The sequence below is a fragment of the Zootermopsis nevadensis genome, unplaced genomic scaffold (genome assembly GCF_977971745.1).
Source record: "Zootermopsis nevadensis isolate Lab colony 2312 unplaced genomic scaffold, Znev_1.0 Znev_ptg000004l, whole genome shotgun sequence".
NCBI classification, from domain to species: Eukaryota; Metazoa; Arthropoda; class Insecta; order Blattodea; family Termopsidae; genus Zootermopsis; species Zootermopsis nevadensis.
In genome coordinates, this window is record NW_028259136.1 from 2,667,769 (window position 1) to 2,680,489 (window position 12,721).

At 35.5% G+C, this 12,721-nt stretch overlaps 1 protein-coding gene across 5 annotated transcripts in view; it reads right to left on the reverse strand.

The window, feature by feature from the left end:
• The window catches only part of LOC110830864 (uncharacterized), a 32,747-nt gene extending 20,796 nt beyond the window's left edge, over window positions 1-11,951 (reverse strand). For 4 of the 5 annotated variants that reach the window (XR_015533654.1, XM_087342874.1, XM_087342872.1 and 1 more), the window contains exons 1-14: window positions 11,709-11,951; window positions 11,506-11,570; window positions 10,921-10,970; window positions 9,641-9,813; window positions 8,744-8,901; window positions 7,596-7,814; window positions 6,566-6,762; window positions 5,002-5,177; window positions 4,033-4,211; window positions 2,776-2,912; window positions 2,397-2,574; window positions 1,425-1,667; window positions 770-931; window positions 27-167 (exon numbers count right to left, since the gene is read on the reverse strand). Coding sequence is in view for 4 of the 5 variants with exons in the window: in XM_087342874.1 (XP_087199000.1) it covers window positions 27-167; window positions 770-931; window positions 1,425-1,667; window positions 2,397-2,574; window positions 2,776-2,912; window positions 4,033-4,211; window positions 5,002-5,177; window positions 6,566-6,762; window positions 7,596-7,814; window positions 8,744-8,901; window positions 9,641-9,813; window positions 10,921-10,970; window positions 11,506-11,570; window positions 11,709-11,745 (2,115 nt within the window). In the remaining variant the exon portion in view is untranslated. The remainder of the gene's footprint in view (window positions 1-26; window positions 168-769; window positions 932-1,424; window positions 1,668-2,396; window positions 2,575-2,775; window positions 2,913-4,032; window positions 4,212-5,001; window positions 5,178-6,565; window positions 6,763-7,595; window positions 7,815-8,743; window positions 8,902-9,640; window positions 9,814-10,920; window positions 10,971-11,505; window positions 11,571-11,708) is intronic. The other variant, XM_087342873.1, reaches the window with a different exon arrangement.
• Between the last annotated feature and the right edge of the window lie 770 nt (window positions 11,952-12,721).

Genomic DNA, 12,721 nt, shown 5'->3' on the forward strand with positions numbered 1-12,721 from the left:
TACTTTACTCCTGAGAAATACAACACCTGTAAGGCCCCTGGTGCACTGTCCAGATCCTGCGATTGTGATGCATCTAACTGTAACATCTGTCCTGTACCCAATACCATTTCCTGCTTTGTGATGTATGCCTTTATTCCTTGGGAAAGTACTGCCAGAATATGCCATGCCTGAAGCACACAGTATCAGTTAAATGGTGGTTATAATGAGTCTCTCAAAACAACAACAGGATTAAGGCTTCTCCCTTCCACAATTAATACTGTTCAATTTTTCTGTTTTTCATACTGCTTCCATAATATATTACTCAAAACAAAAATAAACACAACTGATTGTAAAACATATCTAATATAGTCACAAAAGTTCCTGTGAATCTTAAAATTAAATTTACAATTAACTTTAGACCAACCAATCCTTCAAAATAATTCCTGAAAATAAATTGAAATAAAAAGATGCACAACTTGTTGTTGCAGTGAGCAATCTGGTAGAAGTATATAAATTTTCACAGGTGCTTGCTGCCTCCATCATTATGGCAATCATCCTGACAATGGAGGCAGCAAGCACCTCTGAAATGTTAATAACTACTGCCAGATTACATGGTGAGACAACCCAGAAGACAACATCTTCATACTCATGAAAATCTCAAATCTCACATATTTAAATAAGTAAGTCCTTGCAAGGAACTTCACGTGATTCTGTTATATTTACATTTTACCAAATACAAAACTTATAATCAACATAATGATAGCATAAAAAATATTGAAGCAAATCTTACATATGTGCTTATCATTTCAGCTGATTCATTAAGTTCCGAGGTACAATCACAGCTAATATTGTAAACTTTTCCACCTTGTAGCACTCCATTATGAAGGCACAACCTGTTCCCGCTTGGCAGCTCTATTTTCTGTGCTAATTCACCTTCAATTTTCCACTGACACTAAACATAATAAATGAAGAAGCATGGCTAAAATATGGCCTCTACAACATGAATATCAGGATTACAAAGAGCAGGAGACAAAGCAATATTAAAACACTGTGAATTTTAAGTAAAATGACAAACGCAGATGCCAATATTTCAGATGTGAAGTATCTTTTCCTTGCCATTGTGCATGTAATAAATATTCAGTAGTTCTGTTAAAAATCAGTAAACAAATTTTTATATAAATCAATTCTGATAAACTAAATTTGTATGAACACTAAAATTTGTGACAAGATCGTAATATGCAATAGTTAACAATTTGAAAATTTTAGAATCTAAATTTCCTTAACAATAAGGAATAAAACTAAGAAACACTATGGAACAAAATTAAAAATACTGAATTTCAGTGCATAATTCACACACATTCTCTGACAAAATGGTCACTTTGTCTACTTCGAAAATCTGAAGGATCACAAGAATTATCCAAACATTTTCCAGGCTGCATACTTACATTTAGAGTAGGCATCATAATTTGTGGCTTACAAGAGACAAATTTAGCTTCAATGTAAGAGACAGCATTGCTTAGTGTTGTAGTAGGTCCCACTAGAACCAGTTGGGATGAATTGATTTCATCTACAGAATCACTTTTCTCAGTATTAGACATCACATGAAAAGAGAACTGCTGTGTCTTCCCCTGCATCTGTAGCATGTTGATCCCAGTCACACTTACTTTGTACTCAATGCCTGGCATCAACTGAAACAAAATCACTCATCAATATACATTTATGTCTGTGGTATAGGTCCCACGCCGTAGCCGCGTGGTCTGAGGCATCATGCTTCGGACCGGCGATACGGAATGCGCACTGGTTCGAATCTCGGGGGAGAAGAAATTTTCTCATGAGCTTTCGACCAGTGTATGGGACCGGTGCCAACCCAGCATCGTGAGGAAATTGGGGAGCTACAATGAGTAGCGTAATCCAGTCAGGAAAGCTAGCAATGGCTGGGGGTTTGTCGTGCTGACCACACGTCACCCTATATCTGGTTGGATGATCGTTCACCTCTGCTTAGGCATGTGAACATGAGGCCAGCAGTCAAGCTAGTCGGCTTTGGCTCTCTGGAGCTGTTACGCCACGGATTTAATTTTTAATCTGTGGTATAGAGCCACATGTTAAATTGGGGGGAGAAGAAAAAGTTTGTTCATGTCAAATCAAGTGCCAAAGACTCATAACAACAACGATAAATAATCTGTTCTTGGACAGTGAGAATCATTAAACCAATTATGGACAGCATTGTATGCAATAAAGATAAATCTGTCTTGTACTCTACAAATGATCAGCAGTCAAATGCTGTCATCACTCTTTCCACTAACACCTTTAATTACTGAATATCCAGTTTATTATTTTGTATTACTTTTATTGGGAAAGAGGCAGACAGACCACTGCATTATAGAAGATATCAGAGTCTTATGACTATGGGCTCTAACCATGGTAGTGTTGATCAAGATCTGGTTACTTTGTGGAAAACCTGAAGCTTTCTTCAGATAAGTCTGAAACAATCTAACACTCCGCCAGACCATCAGGTTGTGTCGTTGGTCCTTTGGTGTAGCTGAGAAGTCTACAGTCCAGTTATATTCAAGTTTCTGTCCCCCAGATGATACAATTCTGAAATTAAAAATACAAATAACAAAAATATTTGTCAAAAATTATTTTCGTATCATCAAGCCAGTTTCTAATAAATGACTATTATGTTTAAAATGATTTGTATATTTGAGTACACAAGCAACATGGATATAGGTGCCTAACAAATATGATATTTCAAAATACAACATAAAATTTGATTAAGGCATGAGAACAATAATTTACCTTATGACCTGAGGTCCGAACATGCTTGAACTAGTTGAAGAACTCACTACTGCAGGCCTGTACACCAGTGCGCTGCCTTGTTGGGCATCAGGACAGATTAACTTTGGTGCATCCACTTTGATCTGAGGAGTACTAATCTGGTACAGCAATGAAAAATTAATAGACAATTTTTAAAACATACAATTAATATTTTATTACATAATCCACACACTTTCAATTATCACTGTGAAACTAAGGAAAAATAAATCCTTGTATATCTTCTAAACTGGTACTCCATTCCATTTTTAATATGAAAGATACCAATGAAATTTTATATATAAAGTTTGAATGGGATAGCAGCAGGTATCAAATCTGAGAGTATGGAATGAACAAAAAGATATCACAGTTTGGCTAAGATTGTTGTGTTGTATGTTGCATATCACATGACCTTGCAGTTATGCAAATACAGCAGAAGACACTGTGACACACCATAGGATCATGACATAATTTGATGTTAAAGAACATGGCTGAAGATTTTATTATTAATGTTTTACTTTGTTTGAAACTTATTATTGTACAGTGTTTGGTAAACATTTGTTACAGATTATAAAGAACTTACAAACTACATACAGAAATGAAATACAAATATAAGCCGTCTTTGTTCAAGATAAATACTGGTGATCGGCTCTTGTAAACATATCACAAAAGAGCAGAAAACACAAAAACTATCTTTGCAATGCAAGTTTCTTACTATTCTTCAAATTTCCCAGATTCCCTGTAATATCTCACACTCTGGTAAACTTTCTCAGTCTGGTAAAACTTTAATTTTTGTTGTATTGCATTTAATTCATATATATATATATTACTAAACAACATAATCATGCAAAATACTTTGATTACAACAGTTTTTCCTTCCAATCTTGATCACAGTGGTTCCTCTTGTAAACTTCATTCATGTTTTACAAAATAGTTGACAGGGAAATTGTTAAACATATTGACATATTAGACAGTTGAAATACCATTATGCTATTAACTACTGTTAATCAACATAAACTAATTTAGACTGTGGTCTTCTGGGTGGTTGCCAGCATTTTGAAGGAACATGGTTTAAATGTACCCTGAAGATTACAATCCATGTTTTCACTAACATTAAACACTTAAACCCACAAATAAAATAGTGCAATATTGATTTATGTCTGACTATTTTACTGAGTCTCAATAAATGCTCACTCTATTTCATTCTGTTACTATGTATCACAATGTTACTGTAAACCATACCTCAAGGTCCGGTGGAGCAAGGGTTACTTTCCCTGATGCAGGAGCAGTGAGTGATAGATCTGACTGTTCTCTGAATACCTTGCTGCTATCTAACAACTGTAACTCAGAGTTAACCTGTATCTTCAGGTTTGATCCCAAAGTGACAATGAGACTGTTTGCCACAAAACTGCAGTTGGCACCTGAAAAAGAATATAGTATCTGCTAAACATGTATTACAATCTACACAACAACTATGATTCTTCAGTGACATTTATCTCTACACTCAGTACTTCAGACAGCTATTATTTATCAATGCATTTAATATTAATAATTTAGTTCTATGTTTTTTTAAGTTCTTGTGCATTCAGTTTCAATAAGTGTTTTGCATGGTTATTTGTTTATTTGTAGGATTTAAGGTTTCACAGCAGTGAGGCTGAAGATGGCTGTCTTCTGGGTTGTTGTGTCATGTAGGCTGCCCTTATCATCAAAGCAATGATGGAGGCAGCAAGGACCTCTGGAACTAGTAAACTTCTACCATACTACATGGCGCAACAACCAGCAGACAGCCATTTTCATTTTTTTTAAAGTGGCACCGAAACTGGTGTTTCTCCAAGTATCTCCGAATTCTCCTATCAATCAGTGTGCATATACTGATCAGTAATCAAATCTGACATGTATCACAAGACCAACCAGTGAATAACATATCACAGTCTTGGTCCTGACCTCATATTTGGCCAGACTCATGAAAGGGAGTTTGGTTGCTTTGTCGATAACAAATGCATCCTGAACTCTAACCATTTGACAAGAATACTTGAACACCAATTCAAGCAATTACAATACTGTAATTAGAGAGTTTTACATTATCTCTCAAAAACACTACAAGAAAAGATGCAAAATTACATAGAACATTTAATTCTGTTAATTCACGGTATGAATAACATATTAAATATATAATAAATTTTAATTCAACATAATTACTGCATTACCCACCATCTCCAAGCAGTGAAAGTGTCTCTGGAGTAAAGATGTCAGAACACTTTTCAGATCCATCCACGTTATGATCAAATACAATACGCACTTTTTGCAATCCATCATAGAACTCAGCCATCTTTATGACAGGTGGAGGAGCCACTGCTACCAGCTCTACTGGAGATGGACAGCTTTCTCTATAAATTATTAAATCCTATGTACACTAAATCAGGAGTTGAAGGACCAGGACAGGGACCGGTGAAGGGCTTTGGTTAATTCGATGATGAACCTTTGGGTTCTGTAAGCCATCTAGTTAGTTAGTTAGTTATGTATACTAAATCATCCCTTATGAAAAATTCAACTTGTTATTCTGTAATTACTTTCATGTATTCTTCACATAGAATGAGGACTGAGGACGTCATATCTATCTGCATATTTAATTTTCCAAACCCCTTAATAAATGTGGAAGACATTTTGTACTGTTCGTCTACCTGTAAACTTGTATTGTCCGTACACAGAGGTTTAATTTAATACGTACTTTTCATGAAGCTCAAATTTTATCCAATTTCACAAAAAAAAATTTTAACAAAAAATTGCATGAGATAAAATACAGATCCAATATCTTTACTAACTGTTATTTGTGACATTTTTTGATGTGGTGCAGTAAATATATTCTATACCTCTGTGAAGTACATCTCCTTACTCCCACTATAAGGCTCTTACACAACTTAATTTTGTTACTGCTACTTTTATTTTCTTTTACTATACAATCCTGAAGGGATACAAATTAATTTTACAGCACTGACATCGTATTTCCAACATCACTTTAAATTTTAGGTCTCCACGCAACCTGGGTTTCTTGTTATTATTTTTATTACATTCTAACATTCCATAATTAATACAACATTCATTATTTTCAGTAAATTTATGATTACTGTTAAAAAAGCTAAGATGCATGAAACACCACAGTTTTCCAGTTCTGATAAAACCTAACTACAATTAAAATTCACTTTTCAGAGTCTCCAGCCCTATTCAGATATGATGGTATCAAGATCTGAACTCAATAAGAAGAAGCACTATTTTAATTTATTTGTCATTACACAGATAACTTATTTTGTATCCACATTGTTCTTCCCAGTTCTTTTAATGTTTGAGCTTAAAAAATATATTTATTGTTATTACTACATTAATTCTTTATTCACATTTATTTTAAGACAAATATAATCAAGTGACGGAGGCAGTATGACCTTAGAAACGTTGGTAAACATCGACCATACTACACAGCGCAACAACCCAGAAGACAGAAATCTTCATAATTAAGTGACTTGTAAGGAAGCTATTCTATTTTCACTTAATAATTCAGTCATCAGCACATACAAGTACCTGATTTAGGCCACACAATTTACGGTCTTCCTTTCTTTTGTGGATAACTCAGGTGAAACTAATAACCATTTACCAACACATTACATTTTTCAATCTTAAATTGTGGATCCCAAATGAGCATGTTTACTGAAAATGCCATTATATCAGTAATCATGCATCCAGAAGTTATAAGGGTTTATATCACTAATTCTATCAGATATACCTGTCAATGGCTGCATCCCAGGTATATGCAGCTCCCCACTCCATGCGACTCGCTCTCTGGGCCGCGTAGGGTCTGCACTTGACACGTCCCGTTACCACCTCTGCAGCCTGCACAACTTCTGCAGTTTGTTGTCCTTTTCTTTGCACATAGCACAATACATTGCTGTTCTGAACAATTGTTGGTATTGTCAGTTCCATCTGTGGACCAAACAATGCAAAATAAAAAATAGCCCAATGTCTAAAATGCCATTCATAAAACTTCTGAGATACGCAATACATTTCAGAAGGTGTTCAGGAACGTAGGCATAATGACAGACATTATATGTGGCAATTTCTCTACATGAAAATTTATACAATTTTAATGGAGGGGGGGCAAGGGTGTTCAGATTTCAAAGTGTTACTGTTACTCTAGCTTACTGCTCACATTCTATATCGACTTTAGTAACACAGACTCATAGTTGACTGATCAGTCTTACAAAATACCTGTCACATATAATACTCACTGCATAATCACTCTATTCCAAAAGCCTATGCTCACACTCTAACACTCAGTATTTTTTATAACAAGCTGTTTTCCTGGAATGTAATTAGTGAATTATAGGAGAAACAGCAGCACTTCCAACTTTACCTCAGAAGCATGGGATTACTACATCTCTTCTTCACACTAAATTTTTATTCATATTTTTATTTTAATTCTTAAATTCACTTCATTTTCTCCTTCCAGACTTATTTTTGATGGAAAAGAAAGTCATTTATTAATAAAAGAGTGCTGTCATTAAGGGAGAAAGGAATTAAATGACAGAGTAAGCCAGAAAATCTGTGCGTGCAACTCCTTGGGCATATATTGAAGCTTCCAGAGGGACCGGAATAGTGATATTAACATACAATCAAGGCTATTTAAAATTGTGCTTAATGAAAATAATGTGAGCCAACTGTACTTCACAAATTTTAAAATATTATTGCCTACGACTATGCGGACCTCATTGCTTTTTCAGACCAGCACTGAAAGAGTTACACAACAGCACACATACCTGAAACTCTCTGCCAACAGTAACATTGTTGGGTTTGTATTCTGTAACACAGAGTTGTTTGCTGTCAACTATCAAGAGAGTCACTTGTTTCCCTGAAGCTACAGGTCCTACTGTATTGGAGCTACAGTTAATTGTATAAAACCCATCAAGCTTTTCTGTGAGGATTATCTCCAACTGGATCACACCATCTTCAACACTCATCTTTTCTACCTGCTGTGCCTACAACAGAGATAATAGAGAATCATGGCTGTTCTTCACACATTACTAGAATAACACAAATCAGACTGACAGGTGTCACTAAGTTACAAATGGGTAATTTATTTATCACTATTTGTTATACATGAGAACATTCTGCAGTGGACAGAAAATAAAATTCTTCTTCTTCTCTGGCTCTCCGGTCCATGTTCGGTCCATGGCCTCCTCAATTCTCCTCTTCCATTTGGTCCTCTGTTAGATCCGTCTGTTCGAGGCTTTGATTAAGGTTCCAAAACATCTTCCTTTTTATGATGCAAGGTTGTTAGCCTTGCGACCAACCCCCAACCTGCAGGACCAGGATACCTGTCTTAGTCTGACCTCTCCCCCTTGACCAATCTGACTAGGGAGGTCCTACCAGTAGCTATGGTACCGCCACCGAGGTACTCAAGCCCCACCACCAGGACAAGGTGCAGGTACCATTAAGTGGGGTAGAAAATAAAATGCTGCAATGAAAATAGCTGTCTTCTGTGTTGTAGCACTGTATGGTCTGGTAGAAGTTTACCAACGTTCCAAAGGTCCTTGCCACCTCCATCATCAAACCAATGAGTGAGGACCTCAAATCCTACAAAATGCTGCAACGATATGGATATATGAAAAGAATTTGAGATATAGATGGCCATGAAAACAATTCACAAGCAACCACTGCTGGTAACTATCTGTTTGGCACAAATTGTCCTCACCATTTCACATATAATTCCTAAGTGGTTGTGACCATACTTCATGTGGCAAGTCTGTTTAGTTTGGGTAGATTATAATGCAAAATTGTTAAAATGGTATAAGAATTCACAGACATACTTTCAAAATTCAATGTGTCCCCCAGTATTTCATAAAAGAATAAGTGAGTTTGTTTCCTATTCCTCTTATTATAACATAATCATCTACATTAAGGTTACCTGGTATCCTTGTTGCTGTCGATTTGTCGGTTCCAAACTGCAGCTTAAGTCAGGAAGATTACCAGGGTTGATTCCTGCTCCTCTCAGGTTGACTGTTGCTAATTTCTCCACGGCCTTGTCCAATGTCATCGGATATACAGATGTGATTCTTGTACACCCTGTTGAAAATATATTTTACATAGTTCTGTTTAAATCTGCTTAATATTGTGCAGGATGTGCCAATAATCACATCAACCTGTTTCCAACCCATTTACCATAACAAATATCTTTATTTTTTATTTCAGTCACATTCATCATGATTCTGATATAATAGTATAATCCTGTTTTGCCCAGAACAATTGTATAATTCTCTGGTACTGATTGAATTAGTGCAGTCGTTTAGAAATAAATACACTCATAATTTTAAAGCTAAAGGATCAAACTATCCATCAGTACATATTTTAATTTTTAACCTTTATCAAATATATGTCACTGTTTCCACATAGGGCAGCGTACCATGCATTGCAGTAACGTATCATTAAACTGCTAAAACCTTGTAGTTAAAGTCTTACTGGCAGCCATGAGGGTTAAACCCCTATTCCTCTATGATAAAATTTAATGTGCTGTGGAAAGCATCCAGGACTCGGTTTAAATGCTTGTTTTCTTAAAAACTGATCTGGCACATTTATCAATATTCTTATCTGTTTGAGATGTCTAACTGCAGAACATGAAGGTAATATTAAAATATATCTTCAAGAAATAGGATGAACAGATCTAAATTTGTGTGGTTAATGAACCTTCAAGTTCCACACAAACAGTTAACTTTTTAGGATTTGATGCTCTCACAGCAGTGAGTACAAAGATAAAGAAATATCCTATACCATAAAGTTACATTCTCATCAGTTTCCAGAAACTTACTGTCACGTAAGTCATCATCAAGCCCCAAACAAGCCCCACAAGCATCGGATATCTTGTTACTTCCCACCACATTATCACAGCCAACACAGTTGTCATCTCCACCACACACTTTGCAGCTGTCCAGTCCTTCAGTATCCAATCTGCCTGTTTCCCCTCCCACACACAGGCCGCACCTAGAAACATGTTGAATATGAAACAAAACACCACATACTGTCATTTCAGGTCCGCAATGGCAGCGCGGTCTGAGGCGTGGGCCTTGTGCCGCTTGGTCACTGGGACAGTGGTTTAAATCCCACTCAAGCCATGGATGTTTGTCCGCGTTTTTCTGTGTTGTGCTATCCTGTGTACAGGTAGAGGCCTTGTGATGGGCCAATCCCTCATCCAAGGAGTCCTACCAAATGTCTATAGATCAAGCCAACGAAAAGTTGGGACCCGCAGTGCTCAGGCACTTGAAGAACAGGTCGTTCCCAGTATCCCCAGTACTATCATTTCAATCATGGTAGAGATTGAGGGAAGATACAAATAATTGGAGAAAAACTATAGTTTTCTCTGACATCATTAATAAAGGACAGGAAGTGGCAGCATGGTTATAGACCAGTCAGGAAATACTTAACTGTTACATTTAACTATTGAAACATAATTTACAAAATGTTATTCATATGAATCTTTAAAGCAAGGTAGCCTTAATTTCCACTTCTCTCATATTCTGAATTGCCGCTAGAATAAGGGTTGTCAACCTCTTCATTACCACTGACCGCATTGGCTATTCATTTCTTTGTCAAATGCAAAATAATAATAATAATCAAACTTGTTATTTCTCTAACATACACAGGATAGCTGGAGTTCACTTGATAACAGATATGGTTGTATTTCTTCACACAAATTACTTAATAATAATCTCTCAGTAAAAATCTAATTAGCTCATTTCTATGAAAGAAAATAACATGCTTCATTTTATGAAAGAGAGTTCAAAATGTTTCCTAAATGTGATTTAATATACATTCTTCTTCAAAATATTTTCCTTAATTTTATTGTTCTGAAAATACTGATCACATTATTACTAGATTGTAAAAAGCACATAACTCAAAATGAAAGAAAGGTATGTAATAAATACAATAATGCCATTAAATTATATTAAATAGGAAATAATACAAAACTGAGACAAATATAACATAATACATATGTGTAAGGTATAACATATAGACAACAAATAAAAATATGTGTTTCCTGAATGTTGCTACATATATGTTTTGCTGTGTGGACCTCTAATGCAGACTCACAAATTGATAAATGATCCCGAACCGCCACAGGGAGCCGTTTCATTTCTTCTCTGCAAAATGAAATGAAAACTATATAGTCTAACGTTAAAGAACAACAACTGTTGCAGATTTTCTATGCCTCTTCTAAAGTATTTTAATTCATCATCATCTCCATGGTTTAGCCTATTATGGACTGTTCTGTCTCCAAGGAATTTTCTGTTTTGAGTAAATAGGATACAGTACTCTGCAGTTAAAATTGGTCGTTCCAACTTTTTTGTTGGCGGCCTTTACCTCGTTTGCCTTTAGGTTTATATTTATACATTTTTTGTGGAATTATATTGGCTTCCATTCTCTCTATATGCATTAGCCAATTCAGGTTAGGTTACAGTGTAAGATTTGAGGTTTCCACGGTGCCAAATCTGAAGATGGCATGCACAATTGTTTCTCAGGGGGGCAGATTAATGTAAAATAAAGTAGGCAGTGAGAACTGTGTAACTAAATAGAATGTCTTACCTCAAAAATGACAACATTACTCTGTCATTAATGAAATACATTGGTATTATATTTATATCTCATTGTTATCAATGGGTAGACTGAATCACTTACCAGATTAGTGTTGTATTCCCATATTCCTTTCGTCTTTAAAACTTGGAAAAGCAGAATACAAGCACCTGAATAAACAAAAGATTACCAACTGTTACATATTCATATAAACAATGCATTGCACTTTTCAGAATAGCGTGTTCAGCAACTCTGCCATTTTCAATAGTCCAGTGTCGATAATAAAAAATAAATCGAATAACAACTACCGTAAAACAGATGTTCCAGTTTTATGATAAACTGCATATTGTTAGCAAAGTAACTAACAAGTCATGTGTTTGCCTGCTGTACCCATGTATCTCTATGTTCGCCGCAGTTCTTCCCCATTATGATTAAAATGTTTTAGGTTGAATAGCAGGTATGTGTAAACATAAGATCGTCATAGCAACGAAATTGATTTTCGTTAGTTCTAGACCGATTACACATGCTCAGTATTCTTAAAAATCGATTGTATAGTACATGTAAATTATTTCCTAAATAACTGAAATAACTGGTAATTTTTAAGGAATCTGTCGTTGTTTTAAACACGAAAGCACAATTACTGGCTGTCTGCTGATCAAATTTTTAACAAGTTTATTCTCGTATAACTGCATTTTACTTTCATTCAGTGTATGCAAGAAAGAAAAAAACGAAAAACTATGATTTGAGGTTCTCACGGCGGTAAGTACGAAGACTGCTTGCTGTAGAACTCTGCTGCACAAGCTATGAATGTCGAAATGAATAAAACAATTTTAATAACTGGACTACTATAGTTTGGTTTTCAATATCACGCACACGCGCGCGCGCGCGCGCGCACACACACACACACGACTGGCCAGACGAAACAGTGTGATTTTTGGACAATTTATATATATATATATATATATATATATATATATATATATATAAAACGCATAAATAAAATCTTCTCGGGCGATCAGACACGTCGGTTTCTTCTTTCAACCAATTGATGCAGCTGATCACTTGAGATGATTTTATTGAGTTACGTCGCCAAAGCTTCAAATCATATATAACGCACAAACGTATATATAATGCTGTTTATGACTGTGTAAAGCACAATTCCAAAATAATCATGGTCAATTATAGATTTATAACAAGTGGCCAAATTCTTGGGCATGCAGAATATTACATAAAGTAGAGTTTGAAGTGGAAGATGTTTCAGTGTGTTTCTTCATAATTAGCCTATAAACAGTTCAGTCACCTACATTTAACATCATATACT